Source organism: Ranitomeya variabilis, chromosome 1 (assembly GCF_051348905.1).
Source record: "Ranitomeya variabilis isolate aRanVar5 chromosome 1, aRanVar5.hap1, whole genome shotgun sequence".
Taxonomy (NCBI): domain Eukaryota; kingdom Metazoa; phylum Chordata; class Amphibia; order Anura; family Dendrobatidae; genus Ranitomeya; species Ranitomeya variabilis.
In genome coordinates, this window is record NC_135232.1 from 312,819,941 (window position 1) to 312,844,919 (window position 24,979).

Sequence of the window (24,979 nt, forward strand, 5' to 3'; positions counted from 1 at the left end):
CCCCCCAAGAAATTCATGAACAGCTGGTTCTTGGTCATTCTGCTTCACAAAAATCGGAATCAAAAAATGTCACATGCTCAAAAATGGTACCAATAAAAACTCAGCTCGTCCCGCAAAAAACAAGACCTCACCTGCCTCTGTGGACCAAAAAATGGAAAAATTATAGGTCTCAAAATGTGGCAACGCAAAAAATATTTTTTGCAATAAAAAGCGTCTTTTAGTGTGTGACAGCTGCCAATCATAAAAATCCGCTAAAAAACCCGCTATAAAAGTAAATCAAACCCCCCTTCATCACCCCCTTAGTTAGAGAAACATAAAAAATTTAAAAAATGTATTTATTTCCATTTTCCCATTAGGGCTAGGGTTAGGGTTGGGGTTAGGGCTTGGGCTAGAGTTAGGGCTAGGGTTGGGGCTAAGGTTAAGGCTACAGTTATGGTTAGGGCTACAGTTAGGGTTGGGGCTAAAGTTGGAGTTAGGGTTGGGGATAAAGTTAGGGTTTGGATTACATTTACGGTTAGGATTAGGGTTAGGGGTGTGTCAGGGTTAGGGGTGTGTTTGGGATAGGGTTTCAGTTAGAATTGGGGGTTTCCACTGTTTAGGCACATCAGGGCTCTCGAAACGCGACATGGCGTCCAATCTCAATTCCAGCCAATTCTGCGCTGAAAAAGTAAAACAGTGCTCCTTCCCTTCCGAGCTCTCCTGTGTGCCAAAACAGGGGTTTACCCCAACATATGGGGTATCAGCATATTCAGGACAAATTGGACAACAACAACTGGGGTCCAATTTCTCTTGTTACCCTTGGGAAAATAAAAATTTGGGGGGCTAAAAAAACATTTTTGTGGGAAAAAAATTAATATTTTCACCACTCTACGTTATAAACTGTAGTGAAACACTTGGGGGTTCAAAGTTCTCACAACACATCTGGATAAGTTTCTTGGGGGGGTCTAGACCAATCCATCTAAGTCTGCATTCCAAATGGCGCTCCTTCCCTTCTGAGCTCTGCCATGCGCCCAAACGGTTGTTCCCCCCCACATATTGGGTATCCGCGTACTCAGGACAAACTCTTGGGGTCGAATTTCTCCTTTTACCCTTGGGAAAATACAAAACTGGGGGCTAAAAAATAATTTTTGTGAAAAAAAAAAAGAATTTTTATTTTCACGGCTCTGCGTTATAAACTGTAGTGAAACACTTGGGGGTTCAAAGCTGTCAAAACACATCTAGATAAGTTCCTTAGGGGGGTCTACTTTCCAAAATGGTGTCACTTGTGGGGGGTTTCAATGTTTAGGCACATCAGGGGCTCTCCAAACGTGACATGGTGTCCCACCTCAATTCCTGTCAATTTTGCATTGAAAAGTCAATTGGCGCTCCTTCCCTTCCGAGCTCTGCCATGCGCCCAAACAGTGATTTACCCCCACATATGGGGTATCGGCGTACTCAGAACAAATGGCACAACAACCTTTGGGGACCATTTTCTCCTGTTACCCTTGGTTAAAAAAAAAAACAAAAACAAATTGGAGCTGAAGTAAATTTTTTGTGAAAAAAAGTTAAATGTTCATTTAAAAAAAAAAAAAAAAAAAAAACATTCCAAAAATTCCTGTAAAACACCTGAAGGGTTAATAAACTTCTTGAATGTGGTTTTGAGCACCTTGAGGGGTGCAGTTTTTAGAATGGTGTCACACTTGGTTATTTTCTATCATATAGACCCCTCAAAATGACTTCAAATGCGATGTGGTCCCTAAAAAATATTGGTGTTGTAAAAATGAGAAATTGCTGGTCAACTTTTAACCCTTATAACTCCCTAACAAAAAAAATTGTTGTTTTGTTGTTTCCAAAATTGTGCTGTTGTAAAGTAGACATGTGGGAAATGTTACTTATTAATTATTTTGTGACATATCTCTGTGATTTAAGGGCATAAAAATTCAAATTTGAAAAATTGCAAAATTTTGAAACTTCTCGCCAAATTTCCGTTTTTTTCACAAATAAAGGCACTTAGTATGAAAGAAATTTTACCACTATCATGAAGTACAATATGTCACGAGAAAACAATGTCAGAATCGCCAAGATCCGTTGAAGCGTTCCAGAGTTATAACCTCATAAAGGGACAGTGGTCAGAATTGTAAAAATTGGCCCGGTCATTAACGTGCAAACCACCCTTGGGGCTTAAGGGGTTAAAGGAGTTATCCAGGCTTGGGTTTCAGTTTGCAATGTCAGGATACTGGGGAGCAGGTGGTCTCATGTGGCTGGCCTTGCTCAATTCACAGTTTATCACTCTCCCATAATGGTAGTTCTGCTTCTTGTCACCTGTCTTATCTATGGCATTATTTCTGTGCTGTGTTGTGCATAAATATGTGATTTTTCAGATTTTGTATTAGTCTATGCCTGATGAAGAGACCTGCGTAGTCTTGAAAGTTTGCAATTTGTTACCATCTTTTCAGTTAGCCATTAAAAGGTATCAACCACTGAGGACTCTCAATTCTAAGTATTTTTCTATCTTTAGATAAGAACCCTGAGTGAGTTTAAATAAAAGCAAACTATTTCTCCAAGTAAGTAAATATAATTCAAAGCAAACTATTTCTCCAAATAAGTAAATATAATTCACTGACTATTCCAATTGCAGTGAAAATTTAAAATATAACTTTTAATACTATTAATAAAAATGGTACAATAAGTGAATAAATTTAAAGAAATACAAAGTGTCAGATTGTTCACTGTCCTATGAATTTGATTGCAGGGATTAAGAAAAAGTTTTACACTATTGACGAATATAAAATGCACCAATCCTATACAAAGGCTATGTAGATGTAGCTTTTGTAACTAGAGGATTTAATCAGATCGAAAATAATATTCCTCTGGTTGCTGTCAGTCTATTTTGCTGTTGATATTATATCCTTATCATTGCAGATAGATCCTATAACCATACTCCTATAGAGGCATGTGAATTTTTTTTTTTTTAATAGCAACACACTGAATTTTAGTGGGTATTATGCAAATTGCCTCTTCAGAGAAAAAGAGGACTTAAACTCTATAGCGCCACCTGTTGGAAGTAGCGATCCTACAAGTCACAATCAACCCTTTAACAATTCTAGCAATATGACTTAGGATAAAAGCCAAAATCAGTATCTCAATTCACAGACACGGTGTTTCGGGCTGTTGGCCCTCGTCAGTGCGAAGCATGAGAACTGATTTAGCTAGGTGAGAGGCTCTGGACTGAGGTCTAAGGTCATTCGATTTATTAAATATTATTGCCGCTCATATGCGTAACGATGCGACAGTACAGCAGCTGTATTTAGGATGGTGCTATCAGTGCAATTAATTAGAAAGAAAAGGAAATATTTTTTCAGATCCATTTCCTTTTAAGTATTAATTGCCAAAATCCCCAGGGAATTAGTCCAATGATGATTGTGCAATGTGACTAAATTCTCCCCTTAGCACAGAAGTAAGTAAAGCCCATATACATTAATCAATCCCTACGCGTTTCATCAAAATTTGTGACTGCTATGATCAGGGGCTAGCAGTTATTAGCAGATTATTTTTCTTTCAGTCATGAATGATAGAACGTATCGGGATGGTTGCAGGCCATGTGTGGTGGCCAAACTGGCGCATATTTATGGGTAAGTTAGTCCCACCTTCTGCTGTTGGCGTTCTCTGTTGCACCAATGGTAGAGGTGCAATATGTAATCCTAAGCCTATTGAGTGCTACAATAGCAAAGGGGCTCAAATTCATCAGCCAATAATCAATCGTACAACAAACAAAGGCAACCGCCTTTTATGCATACGAGGCCAAACATACGCTTAGATTATATTTCATAGGCTCCACTCCCACTCCACTTCTGGTTAAAAGATTGTTAGGGACTCGTCAATCTGGGCCAATCAGCTCAAAGACAGTGCGTCTCACAAACTAATCGCCAAAGTGGAACCGGACATAGTGTCATCAATATGGATCGTGTGCCTTCATCTGGCAACAAATGATCAACAAAAGAGGTTGTGACACAGAAATTTATGCTATGATGCCAGCACAGACAAATTGTGGTCAGCAAAGGTAAATCCTTTTCTTTTATTGGAATGGATCAGGAAAACGCCGGTATGCGATAAAATACACGAAAGTTAGATACAAAATGCATACGGTAATCGTGGTTATCAAAGATTTAATGCAGGATTCTGGATTAATATAAAAGACCGCAGAAAGTTATATGAAGTGTTAAAGAGCAAATGAAGCATGAAAATGACAAGGATTCATTGATCCTTTTGGGCAGTTGGATTGTAATTTATGAATCCATCTACTCTCCCTTCTGGAGGAGCAACTGGTCCCAGTCACCTACTCTCTGAGAAGAACGTACAACCTCTACTGCTTGGAACTGTAAGGCTATGTGCAGACATTCAGGATTTCTTGCAGAAATTTCCTGAGCAAAACTGGACATTTTCTGCAAGAAATCTGCATGCGTTTTTTGCGCGTTTTTTTACTGCGTTTTTGGTGCGGTTTTTTTGCGGATTTTTCCGGAGGATCCAAATGCAATAATATAGTGGTAAATCCGCAAAATTATTGAACATGCTGCGTTTTTTACCGCGATGCATTTTTTTCGCTGAAAAAACCGCATCATGTGCACAAGAATTGCGGAATGCATTCTAAATGATGGGATGCATAATGCATGCGGGTTTTTTTGCGCTCTTTTCACTCTACTGAAACTGCCCTCACTAAAGTCTCTAATGACCTACTAACAGCTAAATCTAATGGTCACTACTCCATGCTAATTCTCTTGGATCTTTCCGCAGCATTCGACACTGTGGATCATCAGCTCCTCCTCACTATGCTCCGCTCCATCGGCATCAAGGACACCGTTCTCTCCTGGTTCTCCTCCTATCTCTCTGACCAATCCTTCACTGTATCTTTTGCTGGTTCCTCCTCCTCTCACCTTCCCCTTACTGTTGGGGTTCCTCTAGGATCAGTCCTAGGCCCCCTCCTCTTCTCTTTGTATACTGCCCCTATTGGACAAACAATCAGTAGATTTGGTTTCCAGTACCATCTCTATGCTGACGACACCCAATTATACACCTCTTCTCCTGCTTTCACTCCGACCTTCTTAGAAAACACCAGTGATTGTCTTACCGCTGTCTCTAACATCATGTCCTCCCTCTATCTGAAACTTAACCTGTCAAAAACTGAACTCCTCGTGTTCTCTCCCTCTACTAACCTACCTTTGCCTGACATTGCCATCTCTGTGTGCGGTTCCACCATTACTCCCAAGCAACATGCCCGCTGCCTTGGGGTCATCCTTGATTCCAAGCTTTCATTCACCCCCCACATCCGATCATTGGCTCGCTCTTCTTATCTGCATCTCAAAAATATTTCTAGAATTCGCCCTTTTCTTACTTTCGACTCTGCAAAAACTCTTACTGTCTCACTTATTCATTCTCGTCTGGACTATTGTAACTCTCTACTAATCGGCCTCCCTCTTACCAAACTCTCCCCGCTCCAATCTGTCCTGAATGCTGCTGCCAGGATCATATTCCTCACCAACCGTTACACCGATGCCTCTACCTTGTGCCAGTCATTACACTGGTTACCCATCCACTCCAGAATCCAGTACAAAACTACTACCCTCATCCACAAAGCACTCCATGGCTCAGCCCCACCCTACATCTCCTCTCTGGTCTCAGTCTACCACCCTACCCGTGCCCTCCGCTCCGCTAATGACCTCAGGTTAGCATCCTCAATAATCAGAACCTCCCACTCCCGTCTCCAAGACTTTACACGTGCTGCGCCGATTCTTTGGAATGCACTACCTAGGTTAATACGATTAATCCCCAATCCCCACAGTTTTAAGCGTTCCCTAAAAACGCATTTGTTCAGACTGGCCTACCGCCTCAACGCATTAACCTAACTATCCCTGTGTGGCCTAATTAAAATAAAAAAAACATAATCAGGTTCCTCGCAACACTTTATGCAGTCAATAGCCTCTGTGTCTGTACTGCTACATACTTAGGCAGTTAACTGGTTCATGCAGCTTTACATGAACACCCGAGCCTTACACTATGGCTGGTCCAAATAACTAAAGCAATTGTTACCATCCACCTCTCGTGTCTCCCCTTTTCCTCATAGTTTGTAAGCTTGCGAGCAGGGCCCTAATTCCTCCTGGTATCTGTTTTGAACTGTGATTTCTGTTATGCTGTAATGTCTATTGTCTGTACAAGTCCCCTCTATAAGTTGTAAAGCGCTGCGGAATATGTTGGCGCTATATAAATAAAATTATTATTATATTATTATTAAAAAAAACGCGAAAAATCTGCAACGTGTGCACACAGCCTTAAGCTAGAAAGGATTCAGCAAGCATATGCCTAGCAAGTGAAGTATCCTCCTTTCTTTTAGGCTGTGTGCACACGTAGCAGATTTTTCACTTTTTTTGCTATAAAAACGCAAAAAAAATGCTCACATTAAGCATCCTATTTAATAGAATGCAATCCGCATTTTCTGTGCACATGCTGCGTTGTTTTCCTGAGCGGAATCGCATTCCAGAAAAAACCGCAGCATGTTCATTAAATTTGCGGAATCGCGGGGATTCCGCACACCTAGGAATGCATTGATCTGCTTACTTCCCACATGGGGCTATGCCCACCATGCGGGACGTAAGCAGATCATGAGCGGTTGGTAACCAGGGTGGAGGAGAGGAGACTCTCCTCCACAGACTGGGCACCATATAATTGTTAAAAAAAAAAGAATTAAAATAAAAAATAGTGATATACTCACCTTCTGATGGCCCGGAGTCTTCCCGCCTCTCAGCGGTGCACACGGCCGCTTCCGTTCCTATAGATGCTTTGTGTGAAGGACCTGCGATGATGTCGCAGTCACGTGAACGTGATGTCATCACAGGTCCTGCACACAAAGCATCTATAGGAACGGAAGCCGCTGAGGAGATCCGGGGCCATCAGAAGGTGAGAATAACCATTTTTTTAATTTTTTTAATTATTTTTAACATTATATCTTTTACTATTGATGCTGCATAGGCAGCATCAATAGTAAAAAGTTGGTCACACTTGTCAAACACTATGTTTGACAAGTGTGACCAACCTGTCAATCAGTTTTCCAAGCGATGCTACAGATCGCTTGGAAAACGCTAGCATTCTGCAAGCTAATTACGCTTGAAAAACACTAGTTTTTAGCAGGAATATGCATGCCAATTCCGCATGCGATATACCCGCGGCAGGAGTTGCAGAATTGCCGCGGAAATTTCAGCGGCAATTCTGCGACGTGTGAACTTAGCCTTAATGTATCCGATATGATCAAGAACCTGTCACCTGAGCTCGCTTTTGGTTTACCTACATAGTTGAGTGGGCATGAACATGTTGCCATACAGACAACAAATTTTTTTACAGTTTGCAAACTCTCGATTTCTGTATACTTTTTTTTGTCGTGGCACTGATAAATGTCTTGCTTTTAACGATGTAATTACAGGCCCTACATTCTACCTTGATTAACGTTGCAAAGGACAGAAGAGACTTTGTAATTTTTCTTTCATTAGTGAAAAACACTGATGGTAAAAACTGACAAACACTGATGACTCAGATGATTATTTTAACGTGCCTGAACAAACAAAGATGTTTGAAAGATCATAAGTAGTGATGAGCGAGTGCACTCGTTGCTCGGGTTTTCTCGAGCACGCTCGGGTATTTGTTAGTGTTCGGAGATGATTTACCGCTATTAGCCAGGCTGAGTACATGTGGGGGTTGCCTGGTTGCTAGGGAATCCTCACATGTAATAATGCTGGCTAATAGCTCAAAAATCATTCAGCTGCCGCGATGAAAACTAAATCTCTGAGGCAGGGCCGGACTGGCCATTTGGCAAATGCCAGAAGGGCCTGTCTGGTTGTGGGCTGCCTTGTGTGCTACGTTGTTAACAGAATCAAAGTTCTCAAGACACCCATACTGTTAACAGTTGTGACGGAGCACAAAGCCGTTCACTCCATTACTTACCTCAGCATGCCGTTGGTATAATTAGAAATATTGGTCTTGTAGTAAATCTTCCTTTTCTCCATCCAGGGTAATATTAGTAATATATCTCATCTGGTTCATGGGGACGGGGACAACATGGGCCTGTGTGATTTCAAATGCCAGGGCTGAATTTCATCCCCAGTCCGTACCTGCTCTGAGGTCACCCGAGCAACAAGTACACTGGCTCATCACTAACCATAAGCAGAGACCAGAGTAAACGAAGTCTGAGTTAGGGGATGTGCACACGATCATGAATTGGCAGCGCTTTGGACGCAGCGCATGTCCGCTGCGTCCAAAGTGCTGCCAGCAATTGAATACAGATGAATCCGCATGTGTTCACTGAACCGTACAGGTGAAGTTTCTCTTGCGGAGACTAGCATCTCCACAACATAAATAAACATGATGCGGTCTGAAGAAACGTGCCACATGTCCGTCTCCATGGACTGAACACATAGTGGGCATGGGATTTCTTGAAATCCCATCCACTATGCTGTAACATCTGGACGCTGCACAAGTACGCAACATCCAACCTGCAGCGTTTACTGATCGTGGGCACGTATCCTTAGGGTACGTGTTGACGATCAGGAATTGCTGTGGTTTTGACACTGAAAAATGTATGCAGCATCAAAACCACAGCGGCTCGATGTTAGAGCCTATAGTGGATGTGATTTCTAGAAATCCCATGTCCACTATGCATGCATGTGCGCCTGCAAATCACCTGCGGTGTGATTTTACAAGCCTCAGTAAGTCAACTTCTCTTGCAGAGCCACTAGCCTCCACAACAGAAATTTCAAAAATAGAATGTATTTGGATGCGGCAAATCCGCATGGTTCAATGAACACATGCAGATTTACCTGAGTGATTAGAACGCAGCGTTTTGGACCCAGTGAAAATACGCTGTGTCCAAAGCGTAGCTAATTCCTGATCGTGGAAACATACCCTTAGACAACCCCCTGAAATAACCAATCAGCATGGGTCCAGCTTCTATAACACAACCTCCAATGATGAGATGTTATTTAGCGGTGGCTGTAGAAGGGAAAATGAAGAATTAGGCTATGTGCACACGTTCAGGATTTCTTGCAGAAATTTACTGAGCAAAACTGGACAATCTGGCAAGAAATCTGCATGCGTTTTTTACCGCGTTTTTGGTGCGTCTTTTTTTGCGGATTTTTCCGGAGGTTCCCAATGCAATAATATAGTGGGAAATCTGCAAAAAATCCGCAAAATGAATGAACATGCTGCGTTTTTTACCGCAATGCATTTTTTGTGTGGAAAAAAACGCATCATGTGCACAAAAATTGCGGAATTCTAAATGATGGGATGCATAATGTATGCTTTTTTTCACGTTTTTACAGCGAAAAAACGCGAAAAAGCTGCAACGTGTGCACACAGCCTTACACATAGCTCGGTCTGTCCTTTGCAGCGCTAAACTCTGCGACAGCCATGTACCTAAAAGGGCACGAGAAACAACCTTTTAATCATTTGTGAAGCACTGAACATCTTAAAGGGAATCTGTCAGCAATTTTTTGATATGTAATCTAAGGACAGCATGAGGTAGGGGTTAAAACACTGAACTCGATGTGTCATATGTACGGCTGTGTGTCGGTTACTTAGACTGAAAGTTTAATCATGAAAACACCAAAAGTCGCTAAATTACAATGCTGAAGTTGGTTTCTTATTCAGCAATTTTTTCTTTTCTGCTTTTTAATGGTTTAACAAAAAAATAAGCATCACAATAATAACATACAATGCAGCGAAGTGCCCTAAAGTGAACACACTTAAAAACAGCTAAAAAAATTATAAAACTGGCACAAAAATGGGCATAAAAGTGGGTACCAAAGGGCGATAATGAAAGGGTTAAATGACTTTGGGACACTGATATCACACGGCAGACATATGGAACAGTGAGCACCACATCAAATTCAGGTTCCTCCAGCCCGGCCAAAATGGGTTCTGGGCATCAGAATTGGCATCAAAGTGGGCAAACAGCCCATTTTCACAGATTTGAATAAGTAAATGATGTTTTAAGGGGTTAAATGACTTTGGTGCACTGATCTCAACCCCTTAAAATCACCAGTTATTCAAATCTGTGAAAATTGTTTTTATGCCAAATTTGATGCCAATTCTGATGGCCAAAACCCTTTTGGGCCAGGCTAAAGTCACCTGGGTTTGATATCACTATGTATGAAATGGTGATGTGAGATCAGTGGCCCGAAGTAATTTAACTCCTGGAAAAACATCAGTTACTTATTCAAATGTGTGAAAATTGGCTACTTGCCCACTTTGATGTCATTTCTTTTGTCCAGAACCCATTTGGGCCAGGCTGGAGGGACCTGGGTTTAATGGACAGCATCACTATGTATGTAATGGTGGTGTGGAATCAGTTGTCCAAAGTCACTTCACCCTTTAAAAACATCAGTTACTTATGCAAATCTGTGAAAATCGGCTGTTTGCCCACTTTGATGCCAATTCTAATGCCCAGCATCCGTTTGGGCCAGGCTGGAGGGTCCTGTGTTTCATGTGGGGCATCAATGTCTGTGTATTATTAGTGTGAGATCAGTGGCCCAAAGTCATTTAACACCTTAAAAACATCACTTATTCAAATCTGTGAAAATTGGCTGTTTGCCCACTTTGCTGCCAGTTCTGATGACCAGAACCCATTTGTGCCAGGCTAGAGGGACCTGGGTTTGATGCAGGGGATCAATATCTGTGTATTATTAGTATGAGATAAGTGGCCCAACATCATTTATCCCCTTAAAATCATCAGTTTTGTATTCAAATCTGTGAAAATGGGCAGTTTGCCCACTTTTATCCCAATTCTGATGCCCAGAACCCATGTATATAGTCACATCAGGGCACCTCGCTGCATTGTATGTTATTATTGTGATGCTTATTTTTTGTTGTTAAACCTATAAAAAAACAAAAGAAAAAAACTGCTGAATAAGAAACCAACTTCAGTTCCGAATAAAAAACTGGACAAATAACTAAGTTCAGCATTGTCGCTAAATTGACCCTGTCACAGGTTCCTTCTCCGGTACCACACAATCAACAGAGCCAGCGAAGAGTGAACAATCCCAAGACCTTTATTTAGGCAAAAGTACGAAAGGTCCATATACGATCCACCACACAAAGGATACAAATATTCCAGAACACAAATGCAGTTCAGTTACAGAATAAAAGTCCAACAATCCAGCACAGAGGATAACAGTCCACATTCCCTTTCTCTCTCTGACGTGCTGTGTTCACTTCCTAGTTCCAAACAAGACTGATCTGTGTCTCACCTCCCCATTCACAGGTTAGGGGGGTGGGTCACAGGGGCTCATTGTTTCAACAAGCTAGGTCAACATGTCATTAGCATATTAGCAAACAACATTATTCACTGACCCTGTGGAGTGATAACAATACAGAACTGTGGGGAGAATATCAGATGGCAAATAACAACTCAACACCATGAAAATAAGTAAAATAGAAATATACACAAAATGATACCCACATAGCATATCACACCATCACAACCTCTCCCCCCTCATAATAAGTGAGCACGCCATTAGGTCTACACAGACCTCTGGCCTGCTCACTTTAGTCCGCTTTGCTCCACTGTTTATAGTTCCTTGTCCAGTGGCAGGGGTTGCAATAATCATGAGCACAGGCGGGATGGAGTGCACAAGATGCACTGGACAAGCTGGGGCTGCGTGGGGCTCCCTCCGAATCCTTGAGGGACAGCCAGACTGCAAATGTCCAGGTTGCCCACACCCGTAACATCTCCTCTCTGTGATACCCCCAGGTCGTGGTCGGAACTGTTGGGGCCCAGGATTATGAGCTGTGATTGTCATCGGCCTGCGGCTGGGTGGAGGGGCAGATGTAATCGGAGGGGGACAGGGCACGGTCAAAGGCCGTGGTTCATTGTCCAGAAGCCTCCTCCATTGCAGTCGGATAGTAAGCGCTTCATCGGCCAGGGCTGCAGCTCTATCCACGGTGCACGGCGTGCGCTCCCGGACCCATTCCCGTACCTCTGCGGGGCACTTGGCAAGAAATTGTTCTATAAGGAACGCCTGTATAACATCTTCCACAGTAAAGGCATTTTCTGCTTCCAGCCATCTCCGACATGCCTGGGACATCTTTCAGACATATGGGAGTAGGTGGTCTGGCTAGCACCCACCAGTAGATCAATTAAGGCCTCTTTAGTCAGTCCCTGGTAGTTCATGCCCAGGTCTCTGGCTCTCTCCTGTAAACTGGATACAGTCCAATTTCTGTACTCACTCTGTGTGTTGTTCTCCATTAGGTTACGCTCTGTTGATCCCGCTGCTTGCCACCAGTTGTCACAGGGTCCTACTCCGGTATCACACAACAAAGCGAGAGATGAGTGAAAAGATCCAAGAATCTTTATTTAGGCAAAAACACGAAAGGTCCAGATATACGATCCACCACACAAAGGATAAAAAATAGTCTAGAACACGAAAGAGGTTCAGTAACAGGATAAAAGTCCAACAATCCAGCACAGAGGATAACAGTCCATATTCCCTTCTTTCTCCCTCTGATGTGCTGTGTTCACTTCCTAGTTCCAAACAAGACTGATCTGTGTCTCACCTCCCCATTCACAGGTTAGGGGGGTGGGTCACAGGGGCTCATTGTTTCAACAAGCTAGGTCAACATGTCATTAGCATATTAGCAAACAACCTTATTCACTGACCCTGTGGAGTGATAACAATACAGAACTGTGGGGAGAATATCAGAAGGCAAATAACAACTCAACACCATGAAAATAAGTAAAATAGAAATATACACAAAATGATACCCACATAGCATATCACACCATCACAGACCCCCATGATGTAGTGTAGAAATATGCCAACACGGCTGACAACTTCATTTATTTCCTTTCATTTCTAAGAAGCTTATAGAAAAATCACAGACAGCCGACATTATTTACAAACACATTGGAAAACCATAATTAATGAGTAGGATTAGGAACGAGACATCTACAGCCCATAATACTGACATGACCAGATTAGCAGCAGTCACTGGGAACTTTACATCAAGGGACCTGCAACGAGGCTGAAGTTGGTTTCTTATTCGTCAGTTTCTTATTCGGCAATTTTTTTTTCTGTTTTTTATAGGTTTAACAACAAAAAATAAGCATCACAATAATAAAAGACCGATATAGAAAAAAAGAAAAAAGACGGCACTGACTGCAAGAGGCGCTTCAGACTTTGACACCGGTGCCTTTGATATGTCTTAATGGGTCAGACAACCTATAAATCCAGACTTCGGGTGCTCCTCTGGAAACAACAACTGTTCATAATGTCTATATAAGAAATTTGAGGGCACTCACCGGTCTTCTTAGAAAATCCTTTATTGATAAAATCTAATACATGCGTTCATGGCCGGAGTCGACAGAGCCGAAGCTCATGTGAGCAGGGGGGATCACAGACGACGGCCGTTTCGCGCTTGTGCCTGCGCTTCTACGGGTCAACATGCAAGGGTAAAGCGGCGGAAATATAGTGCCGACTCCAGCACCTCCCCCTCCACCAACACCCTCCCACCATCATAAAATACATTCATAATAAAAGCACATTTTAAAATGTTACATCAACCTATAATCTATCCATATATAAGCTATACTAATCACTCTTTGACTAGGTCAAACAAATTTATTCTATATCTTGTCTACTTCAAAATCCAGTCTCTGAACTATATTACTATGTCTCTTATGCGTTCTAATTTAATCACTACTCATCACCTCAATTTTATGAATCTACAAAAAAATAGACATATCAATCTTGTCATTAAATCCCAGCGGTCCCAGCGCATTACTGCGCATAATCCACTTAGCTTCACGTCGTAACAGCGCATTATTTAAATCTCCTCCTCCCGGTGGCAGACTAACTTTTTCAATTCCCGCAAAGGTAAGAAACTCTGTCTTACCTTCATGTTTTTCTATCATATGTGTAATTAGCCGTGGTACCCCCTTCTTCGTGCCTATCGATCTACAATGCTCGCGAAATCGCACGAACATAGGTCGGATGGTTTTCCCAATGTAATAATATTTACAGGGGCAAAAAATTACATACACGACATGGTCCGATCTGCAGGTGATGAAGTCACATACCGTGTGCTCCACTGCTCCCATACGTATTGTTCTTTCTGTCAAATGCTGATCACAAAACGAACAGTGACCGCATTTAAAATTACCTTTGGGTACTACGGTATTTAACCAGTTTCTATTAGGTTTCATAATGCGGTTTCTTATTAATTTATCTCTCAGTCTTACACTTCTTTTATTAGCTATTAAAGGGCCTCTGGCTACGACGTCCGCTAGTTCTTTATCACGCCCCAGAATATGCCAGTTCTTTTTAATTGCTAACCGTATCTGCTGGTCCATATTACTAAAAGTAAAACAGAAAGTAAATCTTTTTTCTCTCTTATTTTTTTGTTTCTCTACCACACTATGTCTCTTATTTCTTCTTTCATTGACCACCTTATCTCTCGCTTCTGTCAGTAATTTATCCGGGTAACCCCTTTGTTTCAGTCTCTGGACCATTTCCTCAGATTGTCTCACAAAACCTTCTTCAGTATTATTAATTCTATCTACCCTAAGCAATTGGCTCCGAGGTAACGCTCTTTTTGTATGTACTGGGTGGAAACTATCAAAATGCATCATGGTGTTTGCTGCCACTGGTTTACGATATAATGATGTACATATTTTTCCTTTGTTAATTTCTACCATGACATCCAGGAACTCCAACTTCTGTCCCCCGAATACTGATGTGAAGACCATATTCATTTGATTATTTGCATTCAGATATGCCACAAAATCATTAAAATCTTTCTCTGTACTGTCCCAAACAATCACTATGTCATCTATATATCTTAAATAGAATTTAATATGTCGCAGAAAGCCATGATCATTAGTGTAAATATATTTCTCTTCAAAGAGACCTAAAAAGAGATTGGCGAACGTACAAGCTGCCGGAGTCCCCATCGCAGTCCCCACTTGCTGCACGTACCATTCATCCATAAACATAAACGCATTGTGAGTTAGGATGAAATCCAATCCTTCACAAATAAATTGAATGAAATCGTGACTTTTGTCTGTCGTGTGTAAAATCTGTCCAATCGCCTCCACTCCCATCTTCTGAGGAATCCGTGTGTATAGGCTCTCTACATCTATAGAGGTTAAAGAATAACCTTCCTGCCATTCAAATTCATGAATATTAGCCAAGAAGCAATTTGTGTCTTTACAGTAAGCCGGGATCTCCTCTAGAATTGGGCGTAACAACCAATCAATGTACTGGGACAGGGGCTCAGTGAGCGACCCTATCCCAGATACGATTGGCCGTCCGGGGGGGCTCTGGACAGACTTGTGCACTTTAGGATTATGGTATAAGTGGGGTCTGGTGGGGAACTCCGGCAGTAATTTTTCCGCTTTTTTTTGAGTTATTATACCCAATTGTACATACTTTCTCAAATATGTTCTCAATTCAACTTTATATCTACAAATTGGGCTCCCTGTTAATTTCTTATATACTATTCCATCTGACAGCTGCCTCTCTGCTTCTGCGACATAATACGGTCTGGGCAGTAAGACTGTTTTTCCCCCTTTATCTGCCGGCCGTACTATTGTGTCTTCCCATGAACATATTTCTTGCATGGCTTTCCTTTCTTCCAATGACAGATTGTTATGGGGTCTCTCATAAATTAATGCCTCGACATCTTTGATAACTAAGGCTTCAAATAAATCTACCAGATTTCCGGGTGATACTGTTGGCATGAATCTAGATGGAACTCCACCTGTGAACGGGGTTAAAGTTTCTGTATCCTGTACATGCACCTCATCATTATCATTATTTATACCCAATAACAATCTAGCTTCTCCACCAAAATCTGCTAGAGCTCCTGTCCCTGCCATAAAGCCTAGGGGGCCGATTACACAAGGAGTCTCCCCTTCTAAAGTACTACTGGCCGAAGCTTTATTATTAAAAGTTTTGAAAAGATGTATTTTTCTAATAGACTTGTTTAAGTCTATTAGAAAAATACATCTTTTCAAAACTTTTAATAATAAAGCTTCGGCCAGTAGTACTTTAGAAGGGGAGACTCCTTGTGTAATCGGCCCCCTAGGCTTTATGGCAGGGACAGGAGCTCTAGCAGATTTTGGTGGAGAAGCTAGATTGTTATTGGGTATAAATAATGATAATGATGAGGTGCATGTACAGGATACAGAAACTTTAACCCCGTTCACAGGTGGAGTTCCATCTAGATTCATGCCAACAGTATCACCCGGAAATCTGGTAGATTTATTTGAAGCCTTAGTTATCAAAGATGTCGAGGCATTAATTTATGAGAGACCCCATAACAATCTGTCATTGGAAGAAAGGAAAGCCATGCAAGAAATATGTTCATGGGAAGACACAATAGTACGGCCGGCAGATAAAGGGGGAAAAACAGTCTTACTGCCCAGACCGTATTATGTCGCAGAAGCAGAGAGGCAGCTGTCAGATGGAATAGTATATAAGAAATTAACAGGGAGCCCAATTTGTAGATATAAAGTTGAATTGAGAACATATTTGAGAAAGTATGTACAATTGGGTATAATAACTCAAAAAAAAGCGGAAAAATTACTGCCGGAGTTCCCCACCAGACCCCACTTATACCATAATCCTAAAGTGCACAAGTCTGTCCAGAGCCCCCCCGGACGGCCAATCGTATCTGGGATAGGGTCGCTCACTGAGCCCCTGTCCCAGTACATTGATTGGTTGTTACGCCCAATTCTAGAGGAGATCCCGGCTTACTGTAAAGACACAAATTGCTTCTTGGCTAATATTCATGAATTTGAATGGCAGGAAGGTTATTCTTTAACCTCTATAGATGTAGAGAGCCTATACACACGGATTCCTCAGAAGATGGGAGTGGAGGCGATTGGACAGATTTTACACACGACAGACAAAAGTCACGATTTCATTCAATTTATTTGTGAAGGATTGGATTTCATCCTAACTCACAATGCGTTTATGTTTATGGATGAATGGTACGTGCAGCAAGTGGGGACTGCGATGGGGACTCCGGCAGCTTGTACGTTCGCCAATCTCTTTTTAGGTCTCTTTGAAGAGAAATATATTTACACTAATGATCATGGCTTTCTGCGACATATTAAATTCTATTTAAGATATATAGATGACATAGTGATTGTTTGGGACAGTACAGAGAAAGATTTTAATGATTTTGTGGCATATCTGAATGCAAATAATCAAATGAATATGGTCTTCACATCAGTATTCGGGGGACAGAAGTTGGAGTTCCTGGATGTCATGGTAGAAATTAACAAAGGAAAAATATGTACATCATTATATCGTAAACCAGTGGCAGCAAACACCATGATGCATTTTGATAGTTTCCACCCAGTACATACAAAAAGAGCGTTACCTCGGAGCCAATTGCTTAGGGTAGATAGAATTAATAATACTGAAGAAGGTTTTGTGAGACAATCTGAGGAAATGGTCCAGAGACTGAAACAAAGGGGTTACCCGGATAAATTACTGACAGAAGCGAGAGATAAGGTGGTCAATGAAAGAAGAAATAAGAGACATAGTGTGGTAGAGAAACAAAAAAATAAGAGAGAAAAAAGATTTACTTTCTGTTTTACTTTTAGTAATATGGACCAGCAGATACGGTTAGCAATTAAAAAGAACTGGCATATTCTGGGGCGTGATAAAGAACTAGCGGACGTCGTAGCCAGAGGCCCTTTAATAGCTAATAAAAGAAGTGTAAGACTGAGAGATAAATTAATAAGAAACCGCATTATGAAACCTAATAGAAACTGGTTAAATACCGTAGTACCCAAAGGTAATTTTAAATGCGGTCACTGTTCGTTTTGTGATCAGCATTTGACAGAAAGAACAATACGTATGGGAGCAGTGGAGCACACGGTATGTGACTTCATCACCTGCAGATCGGACCATGTCGTGTATGTAATTTTTTGCCCCTGTAAATATTATTACATTGGGAAAACCATCCGACCTATGTTCGTGCGATTTCGCGAGCATTGTAGATCGATAGGCACGAAGAAGGGGGTACCACGGCTAATTACACATATGATAGAAAAACATGAAGGTAAGACAGAGTTTCTTACCTTTGCGGGAATTGAAAAAGTTAGTCTGCCACCGGGAGGAGGAGATTTAAATAATGCGCTGTTACGACGTGAAGCTAAGTGGATTATGCGCAGTAATGCGCTGGGACCGCTGGGATTTAATGACAAGATTGATATGTCTATTTTTTTGTAGATTCATAAAATTGAGGTGATGAGTAGTGATTAAATTAGAACGCATAAGAGACATAGTAATATAGTTCAGAGACTGGATTTTGAAGTAGACAAGATATAGAATAAATTTGTTTGACCTAGTCAAAGAGTGATTAGTATAGCTTATATATGGATAGATTATAGGTTGATGTAACATTTTAAAATGTGCTTTTATTATGAATGTATTTTATGATGGTGGGAGGGTGTTGGTGGAGGGGGAGGTGCTGGAGTCGGCACTATATTTCCGCCGCTTTACCCTTGCATGTTGACCCGTAGAAGCGCAGGCACAAGCGCGAAACGGCCGTCGTCTGTGATCCCCCCTGCTCACATGAGCTTCGGCTCTGTCGACTCCGGCCATGAACGCATGTATTAGATTTTATCAATAAAGGATTTTCTAAGAAGACCGGTGAGTGCCCTCAAATTTCTTATATAGACACAATAATAAAAGATAATGCAGTGAGGTGCCCTGATGTGAATACACTTAAAAATGGCTACAAAAACAATAAAACTGGCACAAAAATGGGCATCAAAGTGGGCACAAAAGAGCGCTGAAGAAAGGGTTAAATGCCTTTGGGCCACTGATCTCACACTGCAGACAGGTAGAACAGGGCGCCCAACATCAAAACCAGTTATCTCCAGCCTTGCCCAAATGGATTCTGGGTATCAGAACTGGCATCAAAGTGGGCAGTCAATTTTGGCCATTTGAATAAGTAACTGATGTTATTAAGGGGTTAAATGCCTTTGGGCCACTGATCTGACACTTAAAATACACAGATAGTGATGCCCTGCATCAAACCCACGTCCCTCCAGCCTGGCCCAAATGGGTTCTGGGCATCAGAACTGGCATCAAAGTGGGCAAACAGCCCATTTTCACACATTTGAATAAGTAACTGATGTTTTTAAGGGGTTAAATGCCTTTGGGCCACTGATCTGACACTTAAAAAACACAGATATTGACGCCCTGCATCAAAGCCAGGTCCCTCCAGCCTGGCCCAAATGAGTTCTGTGCACCAGAACTGACATCAAAGTGGGCAAGTAGCCCATTTTCACAGATTTGAATAAGTAACTGATGTTTTTAAGGGGTTAAATGCCTTTGGGACACTGATACCACAGTGCATACATATAGAACAGGGAGCCTCAAATCAAAATCAGGTCCCTCCAGCCTGGCCCAAATGGGTTCTGGGCATCAGAACTGGCATCAAAGTGGGCAAACAGCCCATTTTCACAGATTTGAATAAGTAACGGATGTTTTTAAGGGGTTAAATGCCTTTGGGCCACTGACCTGACACTTAAAATGCACAGATAGTGATGCCCTGCATCAAACCCAGGTCCCTTCAGCCTGGCCCAAATGGGGTCTGGGCACCAGAACTGGCATCAAAGTGGGCAAACGGCCCATTTTCACAGATTTGAATAAGTAACTGATGTTTTTCAGGAGTTAAACATCAGTTACTTATTCAAATGTGTGAAAATGGCCTGTTTTCCCACTTTGATGCCAGTTCTGATGCCAAGAACCCATTTGGGCCAGGCTGGAGGGACCTGTTTTTGATGTGGGGCTCCCTGTTCTATATGTATGCACCGTGGTATCAGTGGCCCAAAGGCATTTAACCCCTTAAAAACATCAGTTACTTATTCAAATCTGTGAAAATGGGCTGTTTGCCCACTTTGATGCCAGTTCTGGTGCACAGAACCCATTTGGGCCAGGCTGGAGGGACCTGGGTTTGATGCAGGGCATAAATATCTGTGTATTCTAAGTGTCAGATCAGTGGCCCAAAGGCATTTAACCCCTTAAAAACATCAGTTACTTATTCAAATCTGTGAAAATGGGTTGTTTGCCCACTTTGATGCCAGCTCTGGTGCCCAGAATCCTTTTGGGCCAGGCTGGAGGGACCTGGTTTGATGCAGGGCATCACTATCTGTGTATTTTATGTATCAGATCAGTGGCCCAAAATCATTTAACTCCTTAAAAACATCAGTTACTTGTTCAAATGGCCAAAATTGACTGTCTGCCCACTTTGATGCCAGTTCTGATGCCCAGAACCCATTTGGGCCAGGCTGGAGATAACTGGTTTTGATGTGGGGCGCCCTGTTCTATCTGTCTGCAGTGTGAGATCAGAGGCCCAAAGGCATTTAACCCTTTCTGAAACGCTCTTTGGTGCCCACTTTGATGCCCATTTTTGTGCCAGTTTTAATGTTTTTGTAGCCGTTTTTAAGTGTATTCACATCAGGGCACCTCACTGCATTGTATGTTATTATTGTATTGATTATTTTTTGTTGTTAAACCTATAAAAAAACAGAAGAGAAAAAATTGCCGAATAAGAAACCAACTTCAGCCTCGTGGACCTGCACAAGTGTTTTCATCAAGTTCTTGTGGGGGTTATGGACGTGGGGGTTATGGACGTGGGGGTTATGGACGTGGGGGTTATGGACGTGGGGGTTATGGACGTGGGGGTTATGGACGTGGGGGTTATGGACGTGGGGGTTATGGACGTGGGGGTTATGGACGTGGGGGTTATGGACGTGGGGGGGGGGGGGGGGAGTGTCCTGTTAGTATGGAATAAGCTGGTGACAACACTCTACAACATGGAGAATGCCCTTAGAGATAGTCTAAGGTCTTCTTTCATCAGGGCGAACAGAAGCAGGACCTCAGCGTGAGCTGTAGGCACACTACAATGCCCTCCTCCATTCCTCCTCTGCAGTAACGCAACAACCAGACACTAGTCACACACGGAACCTCAGGCCGTCACTACACCAGCAGCGCAGCCTATGCACGTACGTACGGCCTAAGCATGGCACACCCTAAGCATGGTGGCACAGCCTAAGCATGGCACAGCCCCCCACTTCCGCCCAGTTACCCTGTATTTGATTTTGCACGGAACATTGAAGGTCTTCGCTCGAACTCTGACACACAAGGAAACAGGTCAGGTGATCGCCTGAGGGTGGAGCCAGCTGATCAAGCCTCACGCTGTTCTGCCCCGGGAGGAGGTGCATCAGTTTTAGAGCATTGCGTAATAGTCGGAACTGTGATGGCGCTAGGAGTGGAGAACTGCGCCTTCTGATTGGTTTGGAGCAGTTTAGGCGGGAAAGGAGCGCACGTCTCCAACATAAGTGTTTCATATTTAGGAGCGACGGCCACAAGCCAATTACCTCATATACATGCATGGCTTCTGGCTGGGCAGGTTAGGGGCTTACTATACAGGAACTAACTGTAGGTGGACACTTCTGTCAGGTGTGTTTGTGGGTGCTGATCTGAGGGGGGACAGTTATTGCTCCTCCATACCAGGTGTAAAACAAGAGATTTGTAGCCATCTAAGGCTGCTTTCACACTAGCGTCGGTACGGGCCCGCCGCAGTGCGTCGGCCCAACGTACCGACGCATGCTGTGAACTAAATGCCCGACGTGGGCAGCGGAAGCAATCTTACGACGCTTACGCTGCCCCATTGCAAGGTCCGAGGAGGAGGGGGCGGAGTTTCGGCCGCGCATGCGCGGTCAAAAATGGCGGACTCGACGCACAAAAAAAATTACATGTAACTTTTTTTGTGCTGACGGTCTGCCAAAACATGACGCAACCGTTGCACGACGGTTGCGACGTGTGGCAATACGTCGGTAATAGTCTATGGGGAAAAAACGCATCCTGCAGACAACTTTGCAGGATGCGTTTTTCTCCTGAACGACGCATTGCGACGTATTGCAAACGACGCTAGTGTGAAAGTAGCCTAGGCCTCTTTCACACTTCCATCTTTTCAGATCCGTTGCAATGCGTCGTTTTGGGAAAAAAACGGATCCTGCAAATGTGCCCGCAGGATCCGTTTTTTTCCCATAGACTTGAATTAGCGACAGATGGCCACACGTCGCATCCGTTGTGCGACGGATCCGTCGTGTTTTGGCGGACCATCTGGAAAAAACGTTCAATGTAACGTTTTTTGTCTGTCAAAAAAACATACAGCGACGGATCCTGTGGCGTCCGTCGTTGGCTAGAATGGAAGCCTATCCACGCAGGATCCATTGCTGTCCGTCAAATGACGGAATCCAGCAACAGATTCCGGTTTTTTACACTGAGCATACCTGGAAGGATTTCTATTCCTTTAATTTAACCCATTTTTCCTGCAGCTGCTGCATTGACGGATCCGTCAAAAAACAGGATCCAGTGCATCCGATTTTTACAATCTGCACAGGATCCGTCTTTTCAACACTTTGACGGATTGTGACTGATTCTAAAAGACGGAAGTGTGAAAGAGGCCTTAAAGGGAACCTGTCACCTCAAATTGGCGGGATATTTAAATGAGTTTTTACCGGTCCGATAGGCAGTGTTTCTTCTTCATTTCTCCACCTCGTCCGTCCCTGTTGTCAGTGGCATATCCGGGGGGGGCAGCCGGGGCATGTGCCCCGGGCGCAGCCGACAGGGGGGCGCCAGCAGGCCACCTAATGCGGCGGTCCAAGGAGGAGGCTCCCCGACGGCGGAATTCTGCCGCCCCCACACTGAGATTCTTCCGTTCTCTGAGCCGGCTGTCAAAATCACAGCCGGCTCAGAGAAAGTACTGCGCATCGGTTCCCAAGGATGTACTTTGATCTATGCCCTGACCGCCACCGGCACACTTCCGCATCAGTGAAGCGCCAGCAGCGTGATCAGGTCACATGATCACGCTGCTGACGTCGCCAGAAGGAGAGATGTGGGCTGTGCTGTATACTACTGTGTGGGCGGTGCTGTATACTACTATGCGGGCTGTGCTATATACTACTATGTGGGCAGTGCTGTATACTACTGTGTGGGCTGTGCTGTATACTACTGTGGGCTGTGCTGTATACTACTATGTGGGCAGTGCTGTATACTACTATGTGGGCAGTGCGGTATATTACTGTGTGGGCAGTGCTGTATACTACTATGTGGGCTGTGCTGTATACTGCTATGTGGGCTGTGCTGTATACTACTGTGTGGGCTGTGCTGTATACTATGTGGGCAGTGCTGTATACTGCTATGTGGGCTGTGCTGTATACTAGTGTGTGGGCAGTGCTGTATACTACTATGTGGGCTGTGCTGTATACTGCTATGTGGGCTGGGCAGTATACTACTGTGTGGGCTGCGCTGTATACTACTATGTGGGCAGTGCTGTATACTGCTATGTGGGCTGTGCTGTATACTACTATGTGGGCAGTGCTGTATACTACTGTGTGGGCTGTGCTATATACTACTGTGGAGAAACAGGGTCAGTGGGTGCTCTCGTCCGCTGGCCCGGCTGTCTTTAGCAAGACTGCATGGACCACGGCTCATACCATTGAACGCCCGCTCTAACTCCCTGTGGACAATATACTACACAGACAACACAGGGTTAAGGTAAAACAGTGTGGCAATACTTTATTGAACCACAACACACAATAGCAAACAGAACAATCCCACCAATTACCCCAAGATGGTGCACATTACAGGGCCTCACCCTTCCGCTGACTCGCCGAGATAATGGTAGATGTTATGTCAGAGCTCCCAGGGTCGCTACTCCATCTGTGGATGCACGCACAGAGAAGGGGTAACGACAAGCATAGGGAGATGACCAATAACTGTCCATACAAGGTCCAAAGCCAGTTGACACGATGTCAGAGCTCTCAGGGTCGCTACTTCATCTGTGGATGCACGCACAGAGAAGAGGTAATGACCAGCATAGGGAGATGACCAAGAACTGTCCATAGAGTCCATATAAGGTCCAAAGCCAGTTGACACAAGAGTCACCACCTGGCATATCTGACCATCTCCATGGAACCAGGCGACCAGCGGGTCCCAAACCTGGCTTTCTCCAAACATATCCATGGTTCAGAGATGGTCACTTGATCAGATCTGTGTCCTTCCAACCGGAGCCGAAAACCCCTAGGTTGTATCCTATAGAATCATAGATCAGTGTCCCTCGTGATGGTGCCATGATGAATTGGCTGCAGTCCTTTCTCTTGTCTGTTGGGTGGTTTGCAGAATGTCTGGCTGGTAGCTCTGTATTACTTCAGTCTTCCAGGATGTGATCTCTGAGTCTTTTTATACCCAAGGCATGTAAGCTATTTTTAGAATTACCCAGGGCCTTTCAGTCCAACATCAAGATAAGGTAAACAATGGTGATGGGATTAAGTAGCACTATTAGCATATAAGCACACATCAATAAACAAAGCTTAACACACTCAATGTACAGTCACTATTACAGACTTAGGTACCGTCTCACAAAACAATTTACCAACGATCACGACCAGCGATACGACCTGGCCGTGATCGTTGGTAAGTCGTTGTGTGGTCGCTGGAGAGCTGTCACACCGACAGCTCTCCAGCAACCAACGATGCCAAGGTCCCCGGGTAACCAGGGTAAACATCGGGTTACTAAGCGCAGGGCCGCGCTTAGTAACCCGATGTTTACCCTGGTTACCGTCGTAAATGTAAAAAAAAAAAAACAGTACATACTCACATTCCAGTGTCCGTCAGGTCCCTTGCTGTCTGCTTCCCGCACTGACTGACTCCCGGCCGTAAAGTGAAAGCAGATCACAGCGGTGACGTCACCGCTGTGCCGTGCTTTCACTTTACGGCCGTCAGTCAGTCAGTGCGGGAAGCAGACGGCAAGGGACCTGACGGACACCGGAATGTGAGTATGTACTGTTTGTTTTTTTTTACATTTACGACGGTAACCAGGGTAAACATCGGGTTACTAAGCGCGGCCCTGCGCTTAGTAACCCGATGTT

General features: G+C 43.4%; 1 protein-coding gene across 2 annotated transcripts in view; it reads right to left on the reverse strand.

Moving 5' to 3' along the window:
- LOC143816555 (acyl-CoA dehydrogenase family member 11-like) overlaps positions 1–21,262 on the reverse strand; it is a 175,334-nt gene extending 154,072 nt beyond the window's left edge. Inside the window, exon 1 of one of the 2 annotated variants that reach the window (XM_077297079.1) lies at positions 21,130–21,262. In XM_077297079.1, coding sequence (XP_077153194.1) covers positions 21,130–21,155 — 26 coding nt within the window. In that variant the 5' untranslated portion in view covers positions 21,156–21,262. Of the gene's footprint in view, positions 1–12,243; positions 12,377–21,129 lie in introns of those variants that run through there. The other variant, XM_077297087.1, reaches the window with a different exon arrangement.
- Positions 21,263–24,979: the final 3,717 nt, after the last annotated feature.